At 46.0% G+C, this 27719-nt stretch overlaps 1 protein-coding gene across 15 annotated transcripts in view; it reads right to left on the reverse strand.

The window, feature by feature from the left end:
• The window catches only part of TARS3 (threonyl-tRNA synthetase 3), a 44223-nt gene extending 21390 nt beyond the window's left edge, over positions 1-22833 (reverse strand). For 9 of the 15 annotated variants that reach the window (XM_086364107.1, XM_086364105.1, XM_086364102.1 and 6 more), the window contains exons 1-11: positions 22385-22833; positions 21178-21237; positions 19539-19735; positions 12746-12869; positions 11107-11228; positions 9803-9920; positions 7582-7646; positions 4569-4647; positions 3551-3697; positions 2641-2739; positions 771-937 (exon numbers count right to left, since the gene is read on the reverse strand). In XM_086364107.1, the coding sequence (XP_086220233.1) occupies positions 771-937; positions 2641-2739; positions 3551-3697; positions 4569-4647; positions 7582-7646; positions 9803-9920; positions 11107-11228; positions 12746-12869; positions 19539-19735; positions 21178-21237; positions 22385-22687 (1481 nt within the window). In that variant the 5' untranslated portion in view covers positions 22688-22833. Of the gene's footprint in view, positions 1-770; positions 938-2640; positions 2809-3550; positions 3698-4568; positions 4648-5034; positions 6125-7581; positions 7647-9802; positions 9921-11106; positions 11229-12745; positions 12870-19538; positions 19736-21177; positions 21238-22384 lie in introns of those variants that run through there. The other 6 variants (XM_086364114.1, XM_086364111.1, XM_086364110.1 and 3 more) reach the window with 3 other exon arrangements.
• Between the last annotated feature and the right edge of the window lie 4886 nt (positions 22834-27719).

The following is a 27719-nucleotide window of genomic DNA, read 5'->3' on the forward strand; positions in this document are numbered from 1 at the left end:
CAAAGAGTTTTTTTCAGTATTCAGAGGTTTCTTTCAAGTAGTTACCTTCTAAGGTCAATTTACTGAAACTGTGTATGTTGATATGAAGCTACAATAGGTGGGATATTTTTTGGTGGAAAATTGTACGTGTTCACTTCCAGTCGTAAAATCTACTTCTCTGACAAGGTTGCATTCGCATCCTATGCAGCTTTATGATAATTACATTCTTTCATAGACTCTAAGACAACCTTGGCTGTAAGATGGACCATTACATTATGTACAACCAAGAAAGAAAACAACTATGAGTTAAATTATGGCATAATGCTAAGATACCAACTATAAGACACGTCTCAATTTCAGGGATGTTGAAATACGGGGGGGAATGCATCTTAGAATCAATGAAATCCAGTCACTGATTGTGAGCTCACTGGTCTTGTTATAATCAACCCAAATAGCATGTAAGAACTAAATGTTCTGCAAATATGTATATCTGAAGTATATTACCACTGGGAAGAAAAATGTAATAATTTATAAAATTGATGGGTAATATTATCCTCTGAGAAGCACAAAATACTAAATGTTTTCCAGCCAACAGCCTACATCTGGCAAAGAGCAAACATATTTTAAAAGTAAATTCATCCTTCAGAATGAAACAACTTGGTAAAGATGATTTCTAAACACCGCTCTTCATGTTAAAGGACCCTCTTAACTCTAAAAAGCAAAATAACATTAAAAACTAACTGTAGTGAAGTACCTGCTAGGTACAGATCTGCTTCATTTTTCATACTCACCAGTGCCCTGGACAATTCATGGGCTTAAGGGCGAAAGTGTCCTTGTCAATGTCAAAGGTGAACATGTTCTCACTGTAATGCTGCCAGTGTCCAGAAGCCTCCCAGAGCTTGCAGCTGTACATGTTGGGGGACAGGACCTCCGTGAAGTTGCGCTGGTGGTGCTGCTCCTAAAGGAGACAGGCGCACAGAGCTGAAATCTGCTGGGGCAGGGCATAGCTGCAGGGCATAACCCAGACAAGGACTGCTAAATTCAGGATCATGCCTTACATCAGTTCACAGCTAATATGCCCTTGGTTTTAAGCGTGGTACCTTATGGATCATAAAAGAAAGATTCATGTATGCTCAGTATACTTTTCACATTAAGTATATTCATCTTATACGGCAACCCACTCCAGTATTCTTGCCTGGAGAATCCCACAGAAAAAGGAGCCTAGTAGGCTCCAGTCCATAGCCGCAAAGAGTTGGGCACAACTGAAGCGACTTAGCATGCAAGCATACACGCACATATTCATTTCATAATATAATTGTACGTAGTATATAACACCAGTCACCAACATTTTTGGCACCAGGACCAGTTTGGGCGCAGACAATTTTTCCAATGACTGGCGGCAGGGGTGGGGGAGGTTGGGATGATTCAAGTGTATTACATTTATTGTGTGTGTCCATGTGTGTGAAGTCGCTTCAGTCGTGTCCGACTCTTTGGGACTGCATGGACAGACTCTAGCCCACCAGGCTCCTCTGTCCATGGGATTCTCCAGGCAAGAATACTAGAGTGGGTTGCCATGCCCTCCTCCAGGGGATATTCCCAACCCAGGGATCAAACCCAGGTCTCCTGCATTGGCAGGCGGGTTCTTTACCATTAGTCCCACCTGGGAAGCCCACAATTATTGTGCACTTTGTTTCCATTGTTATTACACTGTCATATATAATGAAATAATTATACAACTGACCATAATGCAGAATCAGTGGGAGCCCTGAGCCTGTTTTCCTGTGCCTGGATGGTCCCATCTAGGGGCGCTGGAAAACAGTGACACCTGGAGTGCGTTGCGTATGTCCAGCTTACTCCATGATCCCATTTTGGCTGCTGTCACTGCAGAAGCCACCTGCAATGCGGGAGACCCTGGTTTGATTTCTGGTTCGGGAGGATCTGCTGGAGAAGGGATAGGCTACCCACTCCAGCATTCTTGGGCTTCCTTTGTGGCTTAGCTGGTAAAGAATCCACCTGCAATGCAGGAGACCTGGGTTTGATCACTCCTGGGTTGGGAAGATCCCCTGGAGAAGGGAAAGGCTACCCACTCCAGTATTCTGGCCTGGAGATTTCCATGGACTGTACAGTCCATGGGGTTGCAAAGAGTTGGACATGACTGAATGCCTTTCACTTTCACTGCAAAAAACCCTGCTTCACAAAGATGGGATACTGGAAATGGAAGCAGGCTTTTCAGTGCTTTTGTGGCAATCTCAGGATATTCCTCTTAAACCTTAATCTAAAACGTACAGAGATCTGGAGTTGTGTCAAACATCCTCTTAAGGCCACCATCATTTGCAATCTCAGGTGGTAATGTGTCACACAGAACATTTCCTCCTTCCTCTCTCACAGGGAGTTCCACAGTTGGTCTAAAGTTTATCTTTGTACGATATGTGCTCTAGAAACTCACACGGACAAGAGACACATTTAATGAAATTCAAGGAAAATACAAATTGTCTCATTGTTTTTAGTTGAAGGCACAATGCAGCATTTCTCTTGGAGGTTCAAAATTCTGAATATTATTAAAATTAAATCAATGGAAATGCTTGGCTATGTTATGATGAGAGAAAATGGTAAAATACAAAATGGAGTTGAATAAGCATAGAATATTTAAAAATTACTTACTCGTATGAAGTCTATCAGTGTGTTATAAATGCAGGCTCCTCTAGGAAGAAAGAAACAGCTTCCGGGGCTCAGATCATGGAAAAAGAAAAGCTCCTGTTCCTAGGTTGAAAAAGTAATTGTGTCTCAAATTCCACTGCTGTTCCATATTTACTGTACACATATGATATGCTAGAATAAAACATACACTCAGTTATTTCCAAGTTCTAATAGCTGACATTCCAAATACATGAATCTGACTTATATAAAAGTGCATGTGAAGTTACAACTCATATTTATGATTACTCAGCTTTGAACTTAACTCTTATTTCACCTGGGATTTACTGCCAATTTCTTACTTGGCACCTTGGGGTATGGACCTCACAAGGAGACGACACGGCAAAAGGTCAGGAAAGTTCACTGCTGGAGGTGGGCTCTGAGTGGCAGTGACCTCTGCATGGCCGTCATGCTGAGAGCCCGCCTGGGTGGCCACCACCCTCCAGTGTCCGTCCCCTGCCACCCCACACACTACCCAGCAGAGCAAAGGACATGGAGCTCCACAGTGAGCGCCGGCCCCTCACATCACAGCTCCCACGTGGAGGACTGAGAGTTAAACCAGGTCCACCTGCTTGCAAGTCTTGTTCTTGCTCTGCTTCCCAAATACAAAGTATACTATCAGGTACACACTCTTTTTTCTTTAAAAATTTTTGTGTCATTATAAAAACAAGAGAGAAGTGCAATTTTTTAAATCTAATGGAAATACAAGAAGGAAAAAGGTTAGTAGACACTGGGGGTAGGAGTGTGAAAGAACTCAGCAGTAAACCATGAGTGCCAGGGAAACAGAAGACAGGAGGGGAGAAGAAATGTCAGCATTAGGACAGTCTGGTTCCAAGCTTTGGTCACAGAGCAGCTCAGCAGCACTTGGCGGGCGCACCTTCCCAATCGTCCTGTGGTCCCGGGCCCTGGCCTCCTCCTGGAGCTCCTCCCAGGCAGCCATCCGCTGCTCATCAGGAAAGGACACCCCGTAGACCCTCTGCAGCATTTCCATCTCAGGGTTGTCCGCCCAATATGCCAAGGAATTCTAGACATCAGACAAGATTCGGGTAAATACGTCAAACTCTTGGTGAGCAGTAAACCGCTCTGAAATACTAATATGTGCAGGTGGTTCATACCAGGGGCTGAACTGCCTTGGACTTGGATATAAGCCAAGCATCCTGGACACCAAGGGATGAGGGACTATACACAACTTCCTACCCAAACATCAGCACAGCTGACTCACAGGGGACTTCTTGTAGACTTAGAATCTTAGATTGTTTCTAATTAAATCTTCCCACTCCAAATTACATCATTAATCAGTAAATTACATAGTCAGTCTGCTGTGGGTTCTAGGAGTGAAAAGTGAGAAAGTGTGAAAATGAGAGAAGGCAAGCACCAAGTGCATTACCCAGAAGAGGGCAGTAAAGGAGAAAGGGGTGTGGTAGCCGGCCCCCTCCTCCACCCGCCTCCTCCCGCCTTGAGAAAACCAAGACAGGTCAGGACAGCTCCATCAGTCCCAGGCCTCTCGCTCCCACAGCGCGTTTTCGGCATCATACCACTCCATCTTTGTTTTCCCTCCTTTTCCTACATTATATTATTCTCATGGAAGATAAACACTCTTGTTCACATTAGAACAACTCAAGAAAACAAGAGTATGCAGAATACTTTTACAGATAAAAATGAAATGTACTGTGAAACTTACAGTAAGGTTAAATGACAGAAAATCAAAGGCTATGTAAAATGTTCTAATTATCAATCCTAAAACACTGTATTATTTTTAGAAGCCTATACAAAAGTCAAATACACATGTGGTGTTTGAAAGTGGCACAGTGCTCATATTATACAAGATATTATTGAACTACTATCTTATCTAGTTCACTTAAAGTTGACTATATCAGAAAAAAATCAATCCTTACCTTGAAAATTTTTATGACCTTAATAGTTCCAGTGTGTCTTACGTGAGGCCCTTTACAAAGCTCAACTAGTGGACCGCACCTGTGGTGAAATATTTAAAACATGTCCAGACACAGTTACAGCTTTGGGGACTATTGGTTGGAAACCATGTTCTATGTTCTGGGGCAGTGTTTAATTCAGGAACAACTTAGTGTGAATCCATTTTTAATTTAGGGTGCAGGAAAGAGGCGAGTCACCCGGTCTTAGATCCCAATCTTCCCCCTTCAGGTCGCATACAGAAGCCACAGAATCTTTGGAAAGAAACTTTGCAGACAGACACACATCCTGAGGCTCTTAAAGGGCTTCCCAGGTCACTCAGCGGTAGAGAACCTGCCTGCCAATGCAGGAGATGCAAGAGACATGGGTTCAATCCCTGGATTAGGAAGATCTACTGGAGGAGAACATGGCAACCCATTCCAGTATTCTTACCTGGGAAATTTCATGAGCAGAGGTGACTGGAGGGCTTTAGTACATAGAGTCGCAAACAGCTGGACACACACAAGGCTCTTAATCTTCACTGTTGGAAAATCAAAAATCCACTTTCCCCCTCTACACTCATTTTCAAAACCAAAATTACATGAAAGATATAAAAAATACATTCACTTGATAATTTAAGTCAAAAATAAACTTCACCAGATGCACAGAACACACAACACCAAGCTTGAAACCTATGTAAATGCTGGATTCGGGTGACAGAGACATGGCAGTGTAGATGGACTATATAACTCATGTCACACTCCGGATGGGGGGAGCGGATCTTGACCATGGGGAAGCCACATGCACACAGGGGCAGGGGTGTATGGGAACTCGCTGTCCATCCTCTAAATTCTGCAGCAAACCTAAAACTGCTCCAAAAAATAAACTCTATTAAATAAATATATAAATGCAAGGGTTTTCTTTGCTTGTTTTCAGGCCCTCTGGTTTTATAACAAAATGCCTACTTGTATTTTGGTTTATTATATGATGCAAAAGTTTAGATCAGAGATGAAACCACTATAAAGCATTTGCCTGCACCTGTAATGAACAAGGGGTCATAAAACCCTAACAAGAGTAGACTTTTCTCCATGTACAGAAACATGAACAGAGTTAAGATAGCAACAATGCAGGTCAGAGAAAAGGTGACTTAACGTCAACCAATTCAAGAGAAATTTAGTAAAGAAAGAACTATTCCAACAAATTTTAAATATTTTTAAAGTTCACTAGTTAAAAAGTTAAAAATTATAATGAACACATAAAGGGACTGGATTATTCAAAGTAGAATGAAGTTTTAATCATGAAAACACCATTTCTTTGAATGACCGGGATTTATGTACTGTTCTCTGTCCAAAAAGGAGATTGTAAGTTAATGCTCAAGAGAAATGGAAAAAAATGCCTGATTAGTAAGAAAGACTTAAATAAGTCAATCTTTAAATAACCCCATAGGGAAAAAAGTCATTTATGTTCAAAAAATTAGACACAAGCCATTCCAATTGATAAAATAAGTGTTAATGCTGACCTAAGAAATGTTTAAAAAAAAAAAACAAAAAGGGAGTCTCCAGGTGGTGCAGTGGATAAGAATCCACCTGCCAATGCAGAGGACATGGGTTCAAGCCCTGGTCCGGGAAGATTCCACATGCTGCAGAGCAACTAAGCCCGTGTGCCACTACTACTGAAATCTGGGTGCTCTAGGGCCTGCAACAAAGAGTAGCCCCCACTCTCCACAACTAGACAAAGCCCTCGCACATCAATGACAACCCAGCACAGCCATAAAGAAATAAAATTATATTTAAAAACCACAGAAGATCAAGTATTAAAAGTCAGAAATTTAAAACTCACCATATCTTGTCAATTTCCTCATTTGTTTTTAAACTCTGAAATGGTATGCTAACATTTATTTGTATTACAGGTAATAAATAATAAAATCTTATCAGGTCACTGGAGAGTGGTAAAAACAAGCATGGTATCCACCTGCAGCATAAAGTGGCCACGTGTTCACATGACTCTTCAGGAAACACACTGTGCACAGCTGTGCATGAAGGGGGTGTGACTTTACTTACGGTACAGGTAAGCCACAGAACCACAGCACTTGAGTGTGGAAAGGAAGTGCCCTATACAGGACATCTGTGGTCATATTTATTACAGGGACAAGTCTTCTCTGATGGGACTGAGAAGGTCACAGGCAGCCAAAGAAGGGGACACCAGGAGTGTGGACAAGCGGTACCCATAAGGCAGCTGAACAAGCGGACAATAAGGGGGGCTGGGAGCCTGACCTATAGTAGAACTAAGGGTTTGGGTTTGGGCTCCCATGGTCATTGCTATCCACCACTTCTATTCTGCCTTACTGATGCATAGAGGGTGATGCTCTTGGCCCCCAGATAGTGGAGAGTGTGGTGAGAGGCAGAGAATCATACCTGAGGAGATGGCCCACTACAGCTCCACTGCCCTCCAATATGAACATGGGAGGGTGAACAGAATTCCTTTCCTGAACAGCCCCCCAAAACATGAGGCCCTGAGAACACAGTTTCACTTGCAAGGAGAGAAGCACTCTATAGCTAACATCCCCAAAACAGAATGTGGGTTTGTTATTGTTTAGTTGCTAAGTTGTGTCTGACTCTTTGTGACCCCATAGACTTGTAGCCCACCAGGCTCCTCTGCCCATGGAATTCTCCAGGCAAGAATACTGGAGTGGGTTGCCATTTCCTCCTCCAGGGCATCTTTCCAAAGCAGGATCAAACCCATGTCTCCTGCTTTGGGAAGAGGGTTCTTTATCCCTGAGCCACCACGGAATCCTGTGGCTTTTTAGTACCATCCTGATAAATACAAATGAGAAAATCATTACCTCCCTTTGTGGTGACATTTCAGAGTCCCTACACAAAGGAGTACTCTGTCAACCATGCAAACTTACAATCAGGCCTCCCACTCAAAGACAAACTTGCTTCTGCTAACGCCTTCAGATGCATAACTGAGCAGAGTTTACAATTCACACACACACGTTACCTGTAAACTGTGGTCGTTGGCGTGGCCACCTTCTCCTTCAGGATGCGGCATTTAAATTTATTGTACTACAAAGAAAAACACACCCAAATAGTATTGCATAAAACGTTTAAGTGGGAAAAGATGTTCCCTTTTCCCAACAAACACTGAATGGGTGTCTGCTATGTTCTAGGTGCTGAGACCCTGGGGACACATGGAGCTCAGCACCTGGTTCTGTGCCGTCCAGGATGGGTGCCCAGAGCCTGTGTGGGCCCTGAGCATTTGACACGTAACTGATCTGAACTGAGGGGCACCGCCAGGCCAAAACACACTGGATTCCAGAAGCACAATGTGAAAAAAAAGAACATAAAATCACTTTTTATGTTGGTTACATGTTGAAGTAATATTTTTTGATTTGTTGGGTTAAATAAAATGTTATAAAGATAAATTTCACCTTTCTTTTACTTTTAAAATGTGACTACCAGAAAATTTCAGATGACATACATGGCTCAGATTTGGGAATGGCATTATTAGACTGGACTGTTCTAGAAGATTTCAGCTTTAACTACACGAAATAAATAAAATTCTGAAGACACAGCTACATTATGAATCTGAACAAAAAATTAAAACAAAGTCTATGGTAAATGATATTATTACATTAAAAAACTTAGCACTTTTCTACTTTCATCATTATTACTGTTGTGCCAGATACTTTGTATTAAATAACTACTTAAAGGAGGTAATTGTTAGGATAAAAAAATAGATTTGTATGATTTAACTGTTGTGTACTTACACGTTAAAATCAAGTCATTTTTCTTCACAAAGTTTTGATGGAGTTTAGTTCTCAACCCAAAGAATGCGAGAAAATAATTGCAAATCACATATCTAATATGAGATTGATATCCAGAATATATCAAGAACTCCTACAGCTCAACACCAAAAAACAAACAACCCAATTCAAAAGTGGGCAGAGGATTGAACAGACATTTCTCCAAAGAAGATCTACAAATGGCAACAGGCATGTGGAAAGATGTTCTCACCAGCCATTAGAGAAATACAAATAAAGACCAGAATAGGGTACCTCCTCACACCCACTGGAACAGTTATTTTATTTTTTTGAAGGGAAAGGGAAGGGAAGGGAGAGAAAGAAAAAGTCAAATTGGCAAGAATACAGAGAAGCTGGAACGCTCACACTGGTAGGAATGTAAAACAGTACAACCACTGTGGCAAACAGCATAGCAATTGCTCAAAAAATTAAACATAAGATTTCCATATAATTCAGCAACTCCACTTCCAGGTATACACTGAAGAACTGAAAGTGGGGACCTGAACAGATACGAGTACACCCACGTAGTAACATTTTTCTTAGTAATCAAGAGATGTCCATTGGCAAAGAGTGAATAAATAAAAGGCAGTCCATCCACACAGTGAAATGAATATTATTCAGCCTCAAAGAGGAAGGCAATTCTGACACTTGCTGTGACATGGATGAACCTTGAGCAAACAACACTGAGACAGGCCACTCAGAAGGACAATTACTGTGTGATTCCACCTGATGAGGCCCTAGAGCAGTCTCAAGGAGACAGAAGGGGTGGGAAAAGGGGATTCGGCGTAACTGCTGGGAGGTGCAGAGCTCTGGAGATGGGCGCTGACAGTGGTTGCACAACAGCGTGCGAGTACTTAACACCACAGAACTGTCCACTTAGAACGGGATTCAAATGGTAATTTTTATATTTTGGATAGTTTACCACACACAGAAAAAAAGCAGCTGCAACTTTTACCAAATCCAAATCTACTTTTTAATTCAAGCCCACAAAACTAACAATATTGCACACACTCTCAAATTATGTTTTCTTTGATATTTATGATTTTAAAAATAAAACTTAGAAGATATTTAAGTAAATTAGTTTGAACAATAAAAAGAGAAAGTTGAAGTTTTACACAGGTTACTCCAGGCTAGAATCTATTTGAAAAATTAGCAGAAAACCCCAAAGAAAAGGGGAAAAGCCAGAGTTTTATATGGTATTATTAACATTGTTGATATTCAATAGCTGGAGTACTAACAAAACTCAAGATTAATCAGATTTATAAAACACACAAATTAACACTATTCTCCCGGCCCTTCATCTACTTCTATCTGCATTACAAATTTGAACCAAGCGTTAGGAACAATGTGGTGAGCAGGGACTGACCATTTGTTTAAAGCAGTAGTGTGCTATCACTGCTCAAGTCCCCCCGTAATCACCTTGAATAGGTCTAGGAGGACCTTCGTGCTGACTTCCAGTCTCTCAAATGGCTGCTGCTCTTTGATGATGGCCTGGCACATGCTCTCCAGCACCGGCAGCTCTGCGCTGGACACGGCCCTGCAGGGAAGAAGCGACAGTCGCCAGAAGCGACAGACCGCTGGGACAGAATCTGTGACCTGAGACCCTAATCATCAGCAGATCAATTTTCTCCCCAGAGGAACATGGTGTTCTATGGTCCAGGACTTCAGAGACTCAACATGTTCCCCCTAACTCCCACTTCCTTCCCTCCTCCACTGTCTGTGCTCAGGTTCCTCCAGTCTCGTGAGCCGTACCCCCCCACTGCCAGGCCCAGAGCTGCCCCACAGAGGCCTAGGATGCTCTGGGACAGCTCCTACCATCCTCCATCCCACCCTACTTCCAGGTCACTGAGCTCTTGGCTGAGTGCCCACCTGCTTGTCCCACAGCTCTGTCACCTCCCGCAGCAAACGGTGGTGCATCTGTTTCTGTCTGTCTCCCCCGACTGGATGGCTGAGCCCATGAGGACAGGCTGATCTCTACTGGGGAGCCAGCAGCTCAAGCCCGGCACATAGGCATCTACACATTCTGAGATGACTCTGATGGGGAGGGGTGCTCACAGGGGATGAGCTGACTGGGCTAGGAGCTACAGAGCACTGGGCGCTCAGGCAGCGTGGAGGTAACAGCTAGAGGTAGAATGAACCACAGGAAACCAGGCTACAGATGCCAGGGGTCTACACTAAGGCAGAAGGAGCGAGAAGCGGGGTCGGGGAGAACTACTGAAGGGACAAAATGGGCAGAACTGGATGGAGTGACAGGGTGGGGGATGAGGGCCAGGGGTAGGGAGGACCCTTGGGTTTCAGTTTGACAGCTGAGAAGGTTTCCATATACAGTCATGACAGGTAAGGAGGGCTGAGGTGGGGCCTGTGGCTTGGGAGTTCATGCACAGACATAGGGAATGTGAAACCTCCAGAGACTGGCCCTTCTGGCACCAGCCACAGGATGTGTGGCTGGGGGGACACGTCGCCCTTGACCATCACAACGAGGTCTACCTGCTCTCCGGGGATTAACCTGACCACTCTGGTCCGAATCAATAGTCTGCCCTAACGAGCCTCAGGTTAGATAAATAGTGCATCATGTCTTTCTTGAGGAAAGAAAGAAAACCACTTGAGAAGTTACCCTCAAATCTACACTCATAAAAAATAGTAATTTTCACAAACGGTTAGCCCATCTGTAATCATGTCCTGTATCAGATAGAATGCACTGACAAATAGGCTCTCAGGGTTACCTGTCTTCCAGGTACACGTCGTAGTGAAAGCTGCCGTCGCCGGGTGGGCTGCAGCATAGGAGGCCCCCATAGTGGAGCTCCAGGGCTTCCCCGAGTACGTGGGCACTGGAGTGCCAGTATACCTGTGGTGGGACAGAGGCCAGGCCATAGCTGCATCATGGGAAGCCACCAGGCAGATGCAGGAACGAGTGAGCATGTGGGTACAGCACTAGGTAACAGACCCCAGGACACAGGCAGTGTCGTCTCTGCAGACTGCTGAGACCCACCTGTTTCTGAGCCCTCCTTGGAGCCCACTGTGTCCCCACCCCACCCCACCCCACCGCTGCCCCACCGGCCAGCTGTGTGCTTCTCCTGCAGCTTTACTCTGAGCAGCGCTGACCCCGGCTCCTAAACCATTTTCTTCTGAGCCTCAACCATGAGTAGAAGAGAGCTGGACCATGAAGCAGCCACCCAGAGCTGGTTCAGGCCCAATGTAGAGGGCCACCTGTGAGTGTGAGCACTGGCTCCCTTCCTCCTCCTCCTCTGGCCAACCTTTCTGAGTCAGAGATGCAGCCACAGTGGCTTTCCTGACATCGCTCACGTTAACAAGATTTTACGTCTACACAGCAGTCTTCACATGCTAAACAACACATGGCTGTGGAAGTTTGAAAGAGGACTCAGGAAGGCAGAGGAGTCTCTTGGAAGGAAAAGTTACTTAATCATTTGGGCTCTGCATACTATTAACATGGTACCTTTGTGACAATGTCACTGGGTCTCACCTAGATAATGTACACCAGGGCTAGGGCTGGAGCCTGGAAGGTAACTCTCATTTTCATGAGCAACCACAACTATTCTGGAAGCCCTACAGCATGACACCAAGTGCCAGGGGTGGACTGATCAGGCACTCTAGGAAGATTTCCCGTGATAATATGATAAATGCTTTATCTTTCATGGTGTCACTGAACACCGGGGGAGAGAACGTCAAGGAGGCTGACCCCTCTGTGGAACATTAAGTTTGGTGGTCCCCTGTCCCCACTACCCATATTCCTGACAGACTGAAGGCACTTAGCAGCCCACTGTTAAAGAACATGTCTGCAGGTCAACCAAAAGCCCACCTGTGTGGGAAACTGCTCAGGTCTCAGCAGGATTCTGACCTCAGGAAAAGGTTAAAACCACCTGCCAGGCCAGCCACCACAGCTGCTCCGGACTGGCTCCTACTTGACCTTCTCCAGAGGCTGACACAACCTGAAAGCATCTAGCTGTTTGATTTGCTTACTATCCCTTCCACCTGTCATGAACTCTGCCGCCCACAGGATGGGCACATGCACCCAGCACCTTGGACGCTGGTCAGCTGACCAAGGAAATCAACACAGGTTTACAAGTTCCAGGGTGGCATCTGGTATGAAGCTAGGTGACAGTTGTTACTCCTTAAGTGAGAAAAACTAACACACATATGCAAGCTATATATTTCATTACTTATTTTGTTTATGCTCTTTATGAATCACTTTTAAATACAGTGTCATGAATGTTAGATTTATTAAACACCAAACTTAGAAGATCACAAAACCCACTGTTCTACCCTTTAGTGTGTGACTTTGTACAAGGTGTATCTGACAACATAAACACCCAAAGTGTGGTCGGCTGGTTTTCAGACACTTACGGCCCGGGCCTCCTCATCCTCGAAGGTGAGGAGCTCCACAGTGGCGTCCCCTTCCAGCGGGCGGTCCAGGTCCCACAGCTCCCCATTCACTTTAGCCACCACGGTGGTTTCCGCTAGCTCCTGACTGGGGAAAGGACAGTCATGTGGGGTTAACCCATAACAGACTAAAGCTATTCCTTAAAACAAAACATGAAATTAATTTCCAGGGTTTGTTTCTTTCTTAAGTGGAAAGTACAAATGTAAACTAATAGGATAATTTTTTTAAAAATTTTGTGACATTTAAGTACAAAAGGAATATGATTTGTTCACTGTAAAAATTCAGAAAACAGAATGCACAGAAACAAAATCACATACATCTTACCACCCAGAGATAAGTACTCACAACATTTATACATCAATATAAAAACTTTGAAAGTATTATTCTGCTTATGCTATCTGATAACCTATTTTTTAAACTTTGGCTTCCCTGGTAGCTCAGCTGGTAAAGAATCCACTTGCAATGCGGGAGACTTGGGTTCAATCCGTGGGTTAGAAAGATCCCCTGGAGAAGGGAAAGGTTACCCACTCCAGTATTCTGGCCTGGAGAGTTCCATGGACTGTACAGAACTGTTTCATGGACTGTTCCATGGACTGTGACCCATGGGGTTGCAAGAGAGTTGGACATGACTGAGTGACTTGCATTCACTTTTTAAACATAACAGTAAACCATGACATTTTCTCCAACAGCAGACAGACTTGTAAAACATGCTACCTGACAGCTGTAGTAGAACTAAGATTTGCCTAATGCACCCACTATTTCTGGGCATTTCGGTTATAATTTGAGGGTTTTGCTTTTCTTGTTTTATTTTGGCAGTGACAAATAATGCTGCAGTGAATATTCCTGAATATTCATTGAATATTAAATATATCTTAGTTCCTGACTATTTTCTCAGGAAAATTCTATAAGTAAACCTGGGCTTTGAACTTTTAACAGCTTAACTGGACTACATTGCCAAATTTTCCTACCTGGAGAGGGCCCAAGAATACCTTTCTCTGTGATCTCAGGGAGTACAAAATTATGTCTTCTTGGCAATGTAATGTTTTCATTTGTATTTCTGTGAGTGCCCTGAGCCGGGGCACACCCCTGTGGTTAAGAGCACACACTCTGGGGTCAGGCCAACCTCAGGTTGAACCCTAAACAATTTACTCAGTTTTTCTAAGCCTTGCTTTCCTTATCAGTAAAACGGGAATTACAGGACCTTCTTCATATATTTATTCTGAGGATAAAATAAGGTGTGGGCTTCCCAGGAGGCTCAGTGGTAAAGACTGCCTGCAATGCAGGAGATGGCAGGAGATGGGGGTTCGATCCCTGGATCGGAAAGATACCCTGGAGAAAGAAATGGCAACCCACTCCAGTATTGTTGCCTGGAGAATTCCATGGACAGAGGGGCCCCAGCAGACTAGAGTTCACAGGGTCGCAAAGATTCAGACTCAACTGAGCAACTAAACAACAACAAAAACAAGGTGTACTCATAATCAGAACTTAATAGATGTTCAGTATTACTGTCAAAGGAGTAGAATCTCGTTTTCCTCTCTGCTGGCCAGGCCAGGCAGCTCAGGGCCCCTCCAGTCCATCATTTCCATACTCTACAGTCAACGTCTGGACGGCCCTGCAGCAGGAGGGGGCTGTGTGGCTAACGTGGAGGAGATGGGCAGAAACACTGCCACATCTCTGCCTTTAGACTATGCAGGGCACCAATCCACCCCCTCCCGGCCCTCTGTGGATGGAACACAAGTGAGCTACAACCTTTGGACCACACAGACAAGGCAACACTGTACCAGACCACCCAGTAGCCACACGGAAGGACTTCACGTCCCCAAATGAGGGTATGGAGAAGCACTGCCTCCCAGCCTGGACCCTGCACCCCCCGACTGCTCTGAGAGATGCTGACCACATTTAAGCCATGGAGTTTTCTGTGGCCTCCACTGCAGCAGTTTAGCCTGTGTCTTAACTAACACAGAAACAAGGACCTGGAAGTAATAAGACAAATTATATGGCACTGGCTTAGCAGATGGGCAGCGGTTACAAGGAGAGATACTAAGATGCGCAGAGCTAACAACTCTTGTTACAGCGAAATAAAGTATCTTGTAAGACTTGCAGGCAAAAGATCTGCTCACAACGCCTGTAGCACATGAGCAAACAGGTAATGAAAAGGCAGAATGTTGGGATATGCCAGGGAACTCCTGTGACTTATAGCAAAAAACTACAGAGGATGAGATGGTTGGATGGCATCATCAACTCAATGGACATGAGTTCGAGTAAAACTCTGGAAGATAAATAAGGACAGGGAAGCCTGGCGTGCTGCAGTCCATGGGGACACAAAGAGTGGGATACAACTGACTGACTAAACAACAAGGACAACCAGACCAAGAGGGCTTCCCAGGTGGCGCTAATGGTAAAGAACCTGCCTGCCAATGCGGGAGACTTAAGAGATGTGAGTTTGATCCCTGGGTCAGAAAGATCCCCTGAAGGAGGGTATGGCAACTCACTCCAGTATTCATGCCTGGAGAATCCCATGGACAGAGGAGCCTCGTGGGCCACAGTCCATGGCGTCACAGAGAGTCAGACATGACTGAAGCAAATGAGCATGCACACACCAGACCATGGGATGCTCAGGTGAGACCTGTTCTGCTTGCAGCAGAGGTGGCAAGGCAGTGACAGCCCTTCTCAGAGTCCACGCAGGGACAGACAAGATGGGCCCGTCCAACTGCACAGGTAAGAGTAAGGGAGCCACTCTCCCCCGGCCTATGGTATGTCTAATCTTGGTCCATTAAATGGAGGAAGAGACAAATGAGTCAAGTACAAAGCCAAGGAATAAAAGGGTGAGAAGTCCCGGTCTAGGAGAACTCTTTAGGAAGATTACGCTCATGTGAGACTGATTAGAAGGTTCTGGTGAAAGGCCTACTTCAGTTAACTGCTTGAGGGAACTGTTTTGCAGAACAAACCATAAGCCCCACTCACAGACACCCGTGACTGACCCTCAGAGGAGCCCGGAGACCCCCACCCCCAGCTTCACCATGTACACCAGGGGAGCGGCACCAAACACGCAGCCTCCATACCCAGTGGCTGTCCGCACTTGAGACGTGGCAGGTGAGGGCAAAGGATGACGATGGACCTTCCAAACTGCAAAACCAGGCCCAACAGAGGACAATGGGCAACCAAGCTACTCCCAGAGAACAAAGGGTGGCCAGACAGGCCAACCCAAGCCAACAGGACCCGAGGGCTCCTGAACACTGCCTCGGTGCCAGCTGCACTGCTCCTGTGTGTCCCAAATGACCGTGACTGCATTGATTCCTCACTGTAACCCATTGTCTGTTAGTTTGCTTTGCCGCCGGCTGATGGGTGGAGGGGGGAAGGCGGTTGTGTCTAAACTCAGTCCCGGGCTTTCTGCTGCCGCTGGGGGTGCCTGGAGTTGACTCACAGGGGAGAGAGGAGGGACGGTGGGGCATGAGACAGGGGGCTACTCACAGGGGTGTGGACATCAAGGGACACGGCTGGGAGACACTGTCCCTGATGCCAAGAGCCTTCTCTCCCGTGACAAGAGTACCTGGACTGGAAATGCGTTAGGTCAGTAGGAGCTGTGTCTCCATTCTCCCACGGCTCAGCAGGGCCTGTGACTTCATATTAGCTCACAGCCCCTAGGGGATTAAAGTGTGCCACTCTGGGGTCTTGGACTCAAAGCACCCTCATTCTTCAGCTGCTCCTCCCCTAGCCTGTGAGCTGGTCCGTGGGTGACACCCAGCCTGTACCCCAGACGCAGACAAACCCCACCTAAGGGACGGCTGAGTGACAAGATGGTGAAGGGCAGACCAGGGTCCATAGATAACGGCCTGGACCAGAGATACCCGCCAGGAGGCCTCCGCCACACTGTAAGGGGAGAATGTGGCATCTGTCTTATCTAAGCTGCGGTCTCTGAGGGGCTTCTTCCGGCAGCAGTTTAGTCAGGAGCCCCAAGGGCACTGGCAGCACAGGTGACTGACTGATTCCCGAGGGGCCCGGAGCACTGCTCTTCTATCAAGCTCCCAGGTGACGCCGGTGCTGCTGGTGTGGGGACCACAAGCCAAGAGCTACTCATCACTGAGCTATCAAGTGTCCTTTGCCCATTTTTTTCTGTGGGGGTGTTTTCTGAGGATAATTGGCTATGTACAGGATGACTGGGTCAGGACTGGGGTTCAAACATTTAAAAAAGACACAGCACCTCTGTGTTCCCCCCTCTAGCAGGGCCACTCCCCCCAAACTCTATCAATATTAACTGTTAGTAATAAACCTTTGATAGACCAATAGATATAATACACAATTAATTTGCATTCCTAAGACTATTATTTTCTTCTGAAGTTTTCATCTTTTTCCTATTAATGTGAAAAACTATGTAAGGAGCAATCATTTGTTTTATATGGCGCATTTTTCTCACATCTGTCATTTCCCTTTCTGTGGTGTCATTCTTATGCACAGCTATTTCTCCAAAGTGATTTCAAATCTTCCCATCCTTGCCTGAATGATCTGGACCTTAAGCACTGCACTTCGGAAGGCCTACTACGCTCCTTCAGAGCAGGAAGAATCATCTATGCAATCCACTCTCAGGAAACCAAGGCAACAGGCAGAATAACTTAATAAAACTATTATTTTTAACTTTATTTTTGTATCCAGCCACCTCACTGCACCCTTACCAAGAGTTTTTCAGTTACTTCTCTAAGTCACATTTTTAGAGTTTCCTCCTTGTTTAATTGTCCTAACTGCCTGAGTTGAATTCTCAGTCATTTCACTTTTTTCTTATTCGATAATAAAAGCCTTCAAGCAAGACAAATCTGTTTCTGATCACCACTTCAGATTTATTCCACAGATGCTGAAATGTATTCTCCTATAATAAGTATTTTCTGAGACTTCCTTGGTGGTCCAGTGGTTAAGACTCTGAGCTCCCAGTGCAGAGGGTTTGATCCCTGGTTGGGAAGCTAGATCCCACATGCTGCAACTGAGAGTTTGTTTGCCACCAAGACACGTCACAGTCAAATCAATAAATAGTTTTTTAAAAAGAAGTATTTTCTAAGCATATTCCTTTCTATTCCTAAGAATACTTGTTTTTATTTCCCTTCACCTGATTATCTTTAAGTTTTTAATTTCCTAGTTTTGTTTTGTCTTGTTGCCATTTAATGTTTACTGAGTTCACAATGGATTTCATTTTGTTCACAGAATGCTAACTGTATGTTTCTGCATCTTATTCTGAGGAGCTGAAAGCACAACCACATGTCCCAAGAAAGAAGGCACCGTGTGGGCCACAGAACAGAGACCAGGGAGTAGCCGTGAAGCCCACCTTAAATGTTACCATTCAGACCATGTCATCTTAACTTTGGCCTATTTGATCAAGAACTGAGACAGGTATATTAAAGCCTGCTACTCTTGAGTTCTTATAATTTTGCATTTCTGGTGTGATGCTACATTATATAATCCATAAAGGGGTGTAAAAAGTTGGGGATTACACTGTTCTTCTATTTTAAAAATAAGCCCCGGTCTGCCACTCAGTGACTGTATCCCTGAGTTCTGCCACCTGAAGGTAATATCATGACCTCTGCTTTCTTCTTATCAGGTATGTCTGATGTGGCTAGGCCCATCCTTTAGCTCTGGACAATTTTACTTTGTAGACAACTCCTGCAACCCCTCTGTCATCAAACTCTAGGGTGGTTTTAACCTGGTGCCTGTGGAAATGAATGTCACTGACAGTGCAACGAAGAACACGGCCTAGGATGAAATGACCTTGTTTCCCGAGCTTGGACCGTCTCTTCAGTGCAGGGCAGCTCAGACTTCAATTCACTAACATGCATATGACTCTCCACGAAGAAACAGAAGTTTACTTTTGCCTCAAAGCCCATTTTCCCCATGCATCTATCCATCTCTCCTGGAAAGCACAGGAACAGATGGGAGGGCCCTCGAGGGTATATGATGTAATAGGATAAAAAAACACAATCTTAACCACAGCTTTCAAAGGAATTTGAGGATCTGAATTGTTGAAAAGTTTGCTTTTTAAATAATAAGTTTATTTACATGGCAGTTCTAAGCTACAGCTTCCACAGAATTTTATTTAATGCCAGGAATTAACATTAGTCAGAACAATGTAACTTCACTGAAGTGTCTAAAGTCTAGGAAGATCAAAGCACCTATTCTAGGGCTGATCATAGGTCTAACACATACATCTTCAATTTATAATTAGTAAGCCTTATTTGTACATTTCTAGAGAGGTTTTAATTTTCAGAGTATCTTCCATATACATTATTTCATTTAATATTTACAACCTTATAAGGTAAATGATGAAAGTATTGTCATTTCCACTTAAGGTATAAGAAAACAGGCTTGGACAGCTGGAGGGATCTGCCCACACTGGTCCAAAGACTCACCCATGGTTATCTACTGGCAGAAGAATGGCTTGGAGTCAAGTCTGACAAAAGACCTGTAAAATCTCACGGAAGTATCTTGATGATAAACCAAGTCAATATCATGTCGCCTGTCAAGGATTATAGGCACTTTTCTCTACTACCTATTTTTATTAGAACTCTAAAAGTTGGACACTTTAAAGAGGTAGAGACTGTATTCTGATATTAAATTACTTATTAAATGGCCTCTTTAGAAGCCAAGAGGGAATAAATAAACTGATTACATTTAATTTATTCAATTAAGAAAAAAATACTTCAGCAGCCCCAAGAACACACTCCCACCAAACTCTGGCACAGCACTTAACACTATCTGCTCCACACTACAGTTTACCTAATCTCTGCAGCCACCTGGTAAGGCGTTGTTTTCCAAGCTTCCCCTTTCACTGTTCTCCCATCAGCCACTCTTACTGTGATCACATTGCTTGAATCTCCCTTCTTTTCATAAATGGCAAGTAAGAGCTGATGATCTTTCTTCAGTATTTCAAAAAACTTCAATCTTTCCTTCATAAAATTTGGTGGATTCTTCACCTGAAAGCCATCAGAATACAGAATATTGTAAGGTTAACACACACAGCCCACTTTTTTTCTAACTGCTCAGCTTTAAATAAGCCCCACCCTCCTCAGTAGGCCCATGGCATCCCCCTGCACCAGCCCCTGCTGCTGCTGCTGCTGCTAAGTCGCTTCAGTCGTGTCCGACTCTGTGCGACCCCAGAGACGGCAGTGCAGCAGGCTTCCCCGTCCCTGGGATTCTCCAGGCAAGAACACTGGAGTTGGTTGCCATTTCCTTCTCCAATGCATGAAAGTGAAAAGTGAAAGCGAAGTCACTCAGTCGCCTCCGATTCCCAGCGACCCCATGGACCGCAGCCCACCAGGCTCCTCCGTCCATGGGACTCTCCAGGCAAGAGTACTGGAGTGGGGTGCCATTGCCTTCTCCTAGGCTCTGCTTTAACTCCCACCCTCTAGAGACTCCCCTCTACAGGGCTGACCCCTCCCAACTAAGTTCCTGTGTGCTCCTGTCTGACTGTGACTCCATGGCCTGCAGTCCACCAGGCTCCTCTACCCCTGGGATTCTCTGGGCAAGAATACTGGATTTCCTTTTCCAGGGGATCTTCCCAATCCAAGGATTGAAGCTGAGGCTCCTGCATTGGCAGGCAGGTTCTTTACCACTGAGCCACCAGGGAAGCCCAGGTCTCACCAAGCCATGCAAAGCCCTCCTCTTCCAACTGCTATACCCACTGGCATCGCCCTTCTCTGCACACTTAGCAAGTGTGTGCACAGAGCCACACAACTCAGCCCTTAACTGATACACTATCTGACTTTGTTCTCTAGTTGTTTCTCCTATTTGTCTTAACTCCTCAACCCCAGGGATCTCTGTGAGGCCAAGTACTCCTCCTCTGCTGCTACCAAATGTTGATGTGCTTTATCAGTTCTCTCCAGTTGCTGTAATGACTTATATTAAAAAAGCAACAAAGCCAGTTTCCTTAACACAAAAGAAAAGCTCTGCTGTCTCAACTTAGACTAAGCAGTGCTTTATGGCTGTGTGGCTGTCTCATCTCTAAGATAAGATAGCTTTTTTTTTTTTTAATCTTTATTTTTGGCTGTGCTGTGTCTTTTTTGCTGCACAGGCTTTTCTCTAGTTCTGGTGAGTGGGGGCTACTCTCTAATAGAGGTGCATGGGATTCTCATTACAGTGGCTTCTCTTGTTGTGGAGCATGGGCTGTAGGTGTGCAGGCTCAATAGTTGTGGCTCCCAGGCTCTAGAGCTACAGTTCATGGAGTCACAAAGAGCTGGACACGACTGAGCACAAACACACACACACACACCCCTGGGCAATTAACTATTAAGCATATTTAAATTACAGGTTATTTCCATATATAATATTATTTTAATATTTATATTATTTATTATTTATATGTATTATTATTATATACACAATAAAATTACCTATTATTTCCACAGCAATGACTTACCTCATTGTCAGGGTCGATCTCCTTTTTAACGTCCTCTTCTGGGCTTTGACTAGGAGGAGGCTGACAAACGGAAATAATAAACAACTCATACCAATGACCACAAAGAGCAACAAGTTTGAAGCCTAAGGAACAGGGACAGGGGAAGGCAGCACGCATCCCACATGAGAGGCTCTCCTGACCACCACCTTCAACCCTCAACAGTTAAGTGGTTTTCTGGGGTTCGGTCCTTCCTGTCTGTGCACTTTCATACATTCTTGCTAAGTGTACTTAATGTATTTTGCTCTTTAATGATTCTCCCCACCCCAAATCTTAAACAATGTCCCTGGAAGTCGGTTGCAGAGCTGTCACCAGCGACTTTAAATGCACTATTTCAGGAAGGTGTTACCTAGGAACACCACAGTCCCCTGGCAAAAAAGTGAGGAGCATCCACAGTCTGAGCCACAGCAAGAACTTAAAATACCCTACACCACTGGAAGGTAAGTGAATCAAAACAATAAAATGCATGCGTGCTTAGTCGCTCAGTCATGTCTGACTCTTTGCGACCCCAAGGACTGCAGCACGGCAAGCTTCCCTGTCCTTCACCATCTCCAGGAGCTCACTCAATCTTATGTCCATTGAGTCGATGATGTCATCCAATCATCTCACCCTCTGTCGCCCCCTTCTCCTCGTGCCCTCAATCATCAGAACACTATTAAGTGACAAGGTTAAACACGCAAATCTCAAAACAGACCTCCCCCCATCCCCGCCCCGGAAACAAGGCAAGGACCAAACACCCCAAGCCACCTGTCGTCAACAGGTCAGACAAGCCATTCATCAGAACGAAGGGAAGGGTTTCTATAGGGAGCTGCTGGTCTTCCGCTCAAGCAAAGAACACTGAGTTTTAAACACCGCAGCATTTTTTTTTTTTTTCAAAGAAAGGAGAACCCTATTTCTGCCACCGAAGAAAATGAGTAGCGGACAATTTAGAAAAGCTGAGGCTTCACTGCCTTAGGTCAGCCTGGAAGTCGCTGCAAACGCAGCGGCCCTGGGGTGTCTGGCCTGCGGTGGGCTCTGGGCCCGAGCGGGGTCGTGGGGGGAACGGGGAGGAGGTCCGGTCTCAGCACCTTCCTGCCGCCCCTCGGTCCTCAGCGCATCCGCACCTGCCGCCCCCCCAACCCCCGGCCAGCGGCGCACCGCCCCGCCCGACAGACAGCCGCCTCCTCCGTACCTGCGCGCCTGCGGCCGCGCGCCCCGCCTCTGCCCGCGCCGCGCTCTCCAGCCGAGCTTGGTGGCTCAGCTCCTCCGCAAGGCACAGCCGCAGACGGTACAGGCAGTGGCGCAGCTCGCGGTTCTCTGCCCGCAGCTGCGCTACCTCGCGCGTGAGGCACGGCCCCTCGGCCTGGCAGCGGTCCGGCGCGTTCAGCTGCTCGTCCCTCAGACGGTGGACCTCCGCCCACAGCCAGCGGATGTCCTCCTCCTGCCGCGCCAGGCGCGACGCCACCGCCTCAGCCGCAAGGGCCTCGGCCGCCATGGCGGCAACCTTGCCTCCCACACGCACCGACGCCACGCGTGGACAGCCGGCAGAGAAGGGGCGCACTGCGGGGGCGGGGCACGGCTGGCGGTATATAAATAGGGGGCGGGGCGCCAGGGCAGGGTGGGGCTGGTTGTACACTGCAGAGGCGGGGCGATAGAAGCTGACGGGGAGGCAGATACTGGGCGGGGCTATAGGAACTGTAGGGGCGGGGCGATGTGGAAGGGTGGGGCCGGCCGTGCCGTGCAGGGGCGGGGCGATAGTAGCTGAGGGGAGCGGAGATATGAGGCGGGGCTCTAGGAATTGTAAGGGCGGGGCCATGTGGAAAGGTGGGGCCGGCTGTGCACAGCCGGGGTGGGAGGGTAGGCGCTGGAGAGGCGGTGCCATAGGACCTATAGGGGGCGGGGCGAAGAGAAGAGGCGGAGAGAAAGGTACTGTAAGGAAGGCGGGGCAATGGGAGGGGTGGGGCCGGTTGTACACTGCAGGGCGGGGCTATGGAACGAGGGGCGGGGCGGTGGAGAGGGGCCGGGGGCCAGGAGCCAGGGAGGGGCGGGGCAGGTGGACCCAGGTTGGGCACTCTTTGGGGCTGGAGAGCACTAGGTACAGGCAGACTGGCCTGTACAGCGGTGTTGACCCTGAACAGGTACAAAGTACCTGCAGAGCTACCAGTATGTTCAGTTCAGTTCAGTCACTTGGTCGTGTCCGACTCTGCAACCCCATGGACTGCAGCACACTAGTATGTTGCCAAAATGCAAATTGTCCAAAACCTTGGGAACATCTCCCTTCCCAGAATGGTTCTTGGCTTTCCCCTCTCAAATGCTGGCAGTCACCATTCTTTTAACTTGCCCCCACTAAAAAGTGGCCATTGAGAACTGACCTTCTTTGGCTTCATGCCAAGGCTGGCCAAGTGCAGAGGCCAAGGCACCAGGGCACTCAGATCACTACAAAGATTTACATCTGATGGCACAAAATTGCTAGCGCCTTGAGGATAGGGCTAATGCCACATAGGTCTTTGTGTCCCTCATAACCATGAGTACACACCCTCCCATAGAAGCAACACAAATTGATATTTATTAACATTCTTAAGGCTTGGGACGTGGCAAACCTTGTTCTAAGGTCTTTACACAAGTATAAACTCCTTTAATAGATACTCATATTGAGAGAGACAGCCGTTTATAGGTGGAGAAACTGAAGCAAAGAGAGGTTACATGATTAAGAGTGGAGGGAGGAATGAGCAGGTGGAGCACAGAGGATGTTAGGGCGATGAAGCTCCATCTGATCCTGTAATGACGGACACATGTTACTATGCATTTTCCAAACCCACAGGATCTGAAACACCAAGAGTGAACTATGCACGCTCTGGGTGATAATTACATGTCAATGTAGAGTCATCCTTGTAACCAAAGTACCCCTCTGGTGGGGGATGTTGATAATGGGCGAGGGGGAGGCTGTGGGGGGGGCAGCAGGTACATGGGGATGCTCTCTACTTTCTGTTCAACTTTGCTGTGAACCTAGAACTGCTCTAAAAAATAAGATCTGTTAAGACAGGGGTCCCCATGCCCTGTTAGGAACCAGGCTGCACAGTAGGTAAGCGTTAGGGTTAAGGTCAGGGTATGTTTGAAACGGGGCTTCCCTGATGACTCAGCAGTAAAGAATCCGCCCACAATTCGGGAGCCACAGGAAAAATAGGATCAATCCCTGGATCAGGGAAGACCCCCTTGTGGAGGGCATGGCAACACACTCTAGTATTCTTGCCTGTAGAATCTCATGGACAGAGGAGCCTGGCAGGCTACAGTCCATGGGGTCACAAAGAGTCGGATATGACTGAAGCGACTTAGCAGGCAACACGCATGTTTGAGACAGCTTCAAATCTTCATACATTCTGGATTAAAGTCAAGGCAGAATATCCTGAGATTACCACAAAAGTACTGAAAAGCCCACTTCCATTTCCAATATCCCATCTTTGTGAAGCACAGTTTTCTGCAGTGACAGCAACCAACATGAGATTCCAGAGTAGACTGGACATAAGCAACACACTCGGGGTGTCACTGTCTCCCATCACCCCTAGATGGGACCCTCCAGTTGCAGGAAAGAAGCTCAGGGCTCTCATTGATTCCACACTATGGTGAGTGGTACAATTATTTCATTCTATATCACAATGTAATAATAATAGAAACAAAGTGCACAATAAATGTGATGCACCTGAATCATCCAAAAACCAGCCCCACTCTCTGTTCAGTGGAAAAATTGTCTTCCATGAAACCGGTGAAAGTTGTTTAGTCATATCCAACTCTTTGCATGGGCTGTAGCCCCCCAGGCTCCTCTGTTCATGGGATTCTCCAGGCAAGAATACTGGAATGAGTTGCCTTTCCTTTCTCCAGGGAATCTTCCCGACCCAGGGATTGAACCGGGGTCACCTGCATTGCATGCAGATTCTTTACCATCTGAGCCACCAGGGTAGCCCTATGAAACCTGTTCCTGGTGTCAAAAAGATTGGGGACCGCTGTGTGAAGGAAAAGAAATCACCTGAGAGACTACCAAATACCACAAGATGGCACTGGTTCCCTTAGAAGTTTCAGCGTGGGGCACATGACCTTCACTGCTGGTAGAAAGTAGTCAGATTCTATGTCATCTGGTCCGGTTCTAACGACACTCAAAATGCTTTACAGTCGTCACAATTCAGCCCCAGCTTTGTACTTTCAATAAATGTTTTAAAATATGGAGTTTACTGTTACTCAGGCAGGGTGAGGCCAACAGATCAGGAGACCCCTGCCATTGAAAAGATGGTCTGTCACCTACAGTTCCCAAGAGGAGAGGGTGCTCTGTTCCAGGCAGGGCCACGTGGGGAATCATGGGGTCCCTCAGGAGACTGGAGGAGCAGGAAGCAGATGTGGATAAGAGCCTTTATGTGGTTTCTGCAGGGAGGAATGGGTGAGGTGGGGTAAGCAGGGTTACGATGGGCTAGTTTGAATACATTCAGCAGCCTGCGGGCCGATGGTCTGTCCCTAGTTTTCTGGCCCTGCAGTGATTGGGGCAGGTGGAGTGTGGCCCCAGGTGTCAGGATCCCAGGTGTGTGGGGGTATAGCTTCTAGATTGGTAACTTGCCTATAAAAGGCATGCTTGCAGGCAAGTCCTCTTCTGTCTCTAGGACCTGGCCAGCCCTCAGGGGGAAGGAGGCCATCTCTTCAGAGTCAGCAAGGCCCCAAGACAGCAAAACATCAGGAAAACATGATTAACATAAACGAATATGATGACACAGAATTATGTTCTCAAGGTCACACATGAGGTCAGAAGCAAAGCCAGGAAATCTTTTCTGTGACACTACCACCAGACAACCGCAAGGGTGTTTGGATTTATGAAAAGTAACTCTTCCACACAGATATTGTAGAAAAATATCTATTTGCTTCTGTAAACAGAACTGGCAGGGATATTAGAGAATAGCAGACCTTTTTATCAATTTCCTAACCGGAAAAAGAAGTTTTAGAAAATCAGGCTTCTTTAAATCTTTTCTTTTCAACTGGAAATTATCTGCTTTGTTAAAAAAAAAATGTATTGGAGTATAGTTGATTTACAATGTTGTATTAGTTTCAGGTGTGCAGCAAAGCGATTCAGTTATGCATATACATGCATCCACTTTTTCAGACTCTTTTCCTGTACAGGTTATTACAGAGTATTGTCATTACAGAGTATTGAGTAGAGTTCCCTGTGCTATAAGTAGGTTCTTCTTGGGTGAATGATCTTAGAGTGACTTTTAGAGAAAAGATGGGTGATGTGAACAGGAGAAGGGCCCTGAGGCCATACTTCCGTATCACGGGCAAAGGAAGCGGGACAGGCCAGAGAAGAACAGGTCCCCTTCAGACACAACCAGGGAGCATCCTGAGGTCACTAGGGCCTGGGGGCCCCAGCAGGTGGAGTAATCATATTATACGATCCTCAATGAGGCATGGCTTGTGGCCGTGCACTCTCCCAACCCGGCAATAATCCCTTCTAATCTGATCCATTAACTGAACACCAGGGCTGGATCAGAGGGGAGGGATAATCTATGAGACCGGATCATTTAACCAAGTCATCACACAGAAGTGTCCCAATTTCTTTTTTTTTTTTTCTTTTGAACTTTTTATTTTGTATTGGATTATACTAGATTAACAATGTGATAGTTTCAGGTAAATGGAGAAGGGAATCAGCTATACATACAATATATTCAGTTCAGTTCAGTTCAGTCGCTCAGTTGTGTCTGACTCTTTGCGACTCCATGAACTGCAGCATGCCAGACCTCCCTGTCCATCACCAACTCCCGGAGTCCACACAAACCCATGTCCATTGAGTCGGTGATGCCATCTAATCATCTCATCCTCTGTTGTCCCCTTCTCCTCCTGCCCTCAATCCCTCCCAGCATCAGGGTCCTTTCCAATGAGTCAGCTCTTCACATCAGGTGGCCAAAGTATTAGAGTTTCAGCTTCAACATCAGTCCTTCCAATGAACACCCAGGACTGATCTTCAGAATGGACTGGTTGGATCTCCTTGCAGTCCAAGGGACTCTCAAGAGTCTTCTCCAACACCACAGTTCAAAAGCATCAATTCTTTGGTGCTCAGCTTTCTTTACAGTCCAACTCTCACATCCATACATGACCACTGGAAAAACCATAGCCTTGACTAGACAGACCTTTGTTGGCAAAGTAATGTCTCTGCTTTTTAATATGCTGTCTAGGTTGGTCATAACTTTTCTTCCAAGGAGTAAGCGTCTTTTAGTTTCATGGCTGCAATCAACATCTGCAGTGAATTTGGAGCCCAGAAAAATAAAGTCAACCACTGTTTCCACTGTTTCCCCATCTATTTGCCATGAAGTGATGGAACCAGATGCCATGATCTTAGTTTTCTGAATGTTGAACTTTAAGCCAACTTTTTCACTCTCCTCTTTCACTTTTATCAAGAGGCTCTTTAGTTCTTCTTCACTTCACTTCTTCACTTCACAAGGGCACAGAGAAGGCCAGAGAGATCAGTAGCCAGGTCCTGACACAGCTTCCAGTGTCAC

The sequence above is a fragment of the Bos grunniens genome, chromosome 21 (assembly GCF_055505025.1).
Source record: "Bos grunniens cultivar Pamir isolate PY7600 chromosome 21, Bosgru_T2T1.0, whole genome shotgun sequence".
In the NCBI taxonomy this organism is placed as follows: Eukaryota; Metazoa; Chordata; class Mammalia; order Artiodactyla; family Bovidae; genus Bos; species Bos grunniens.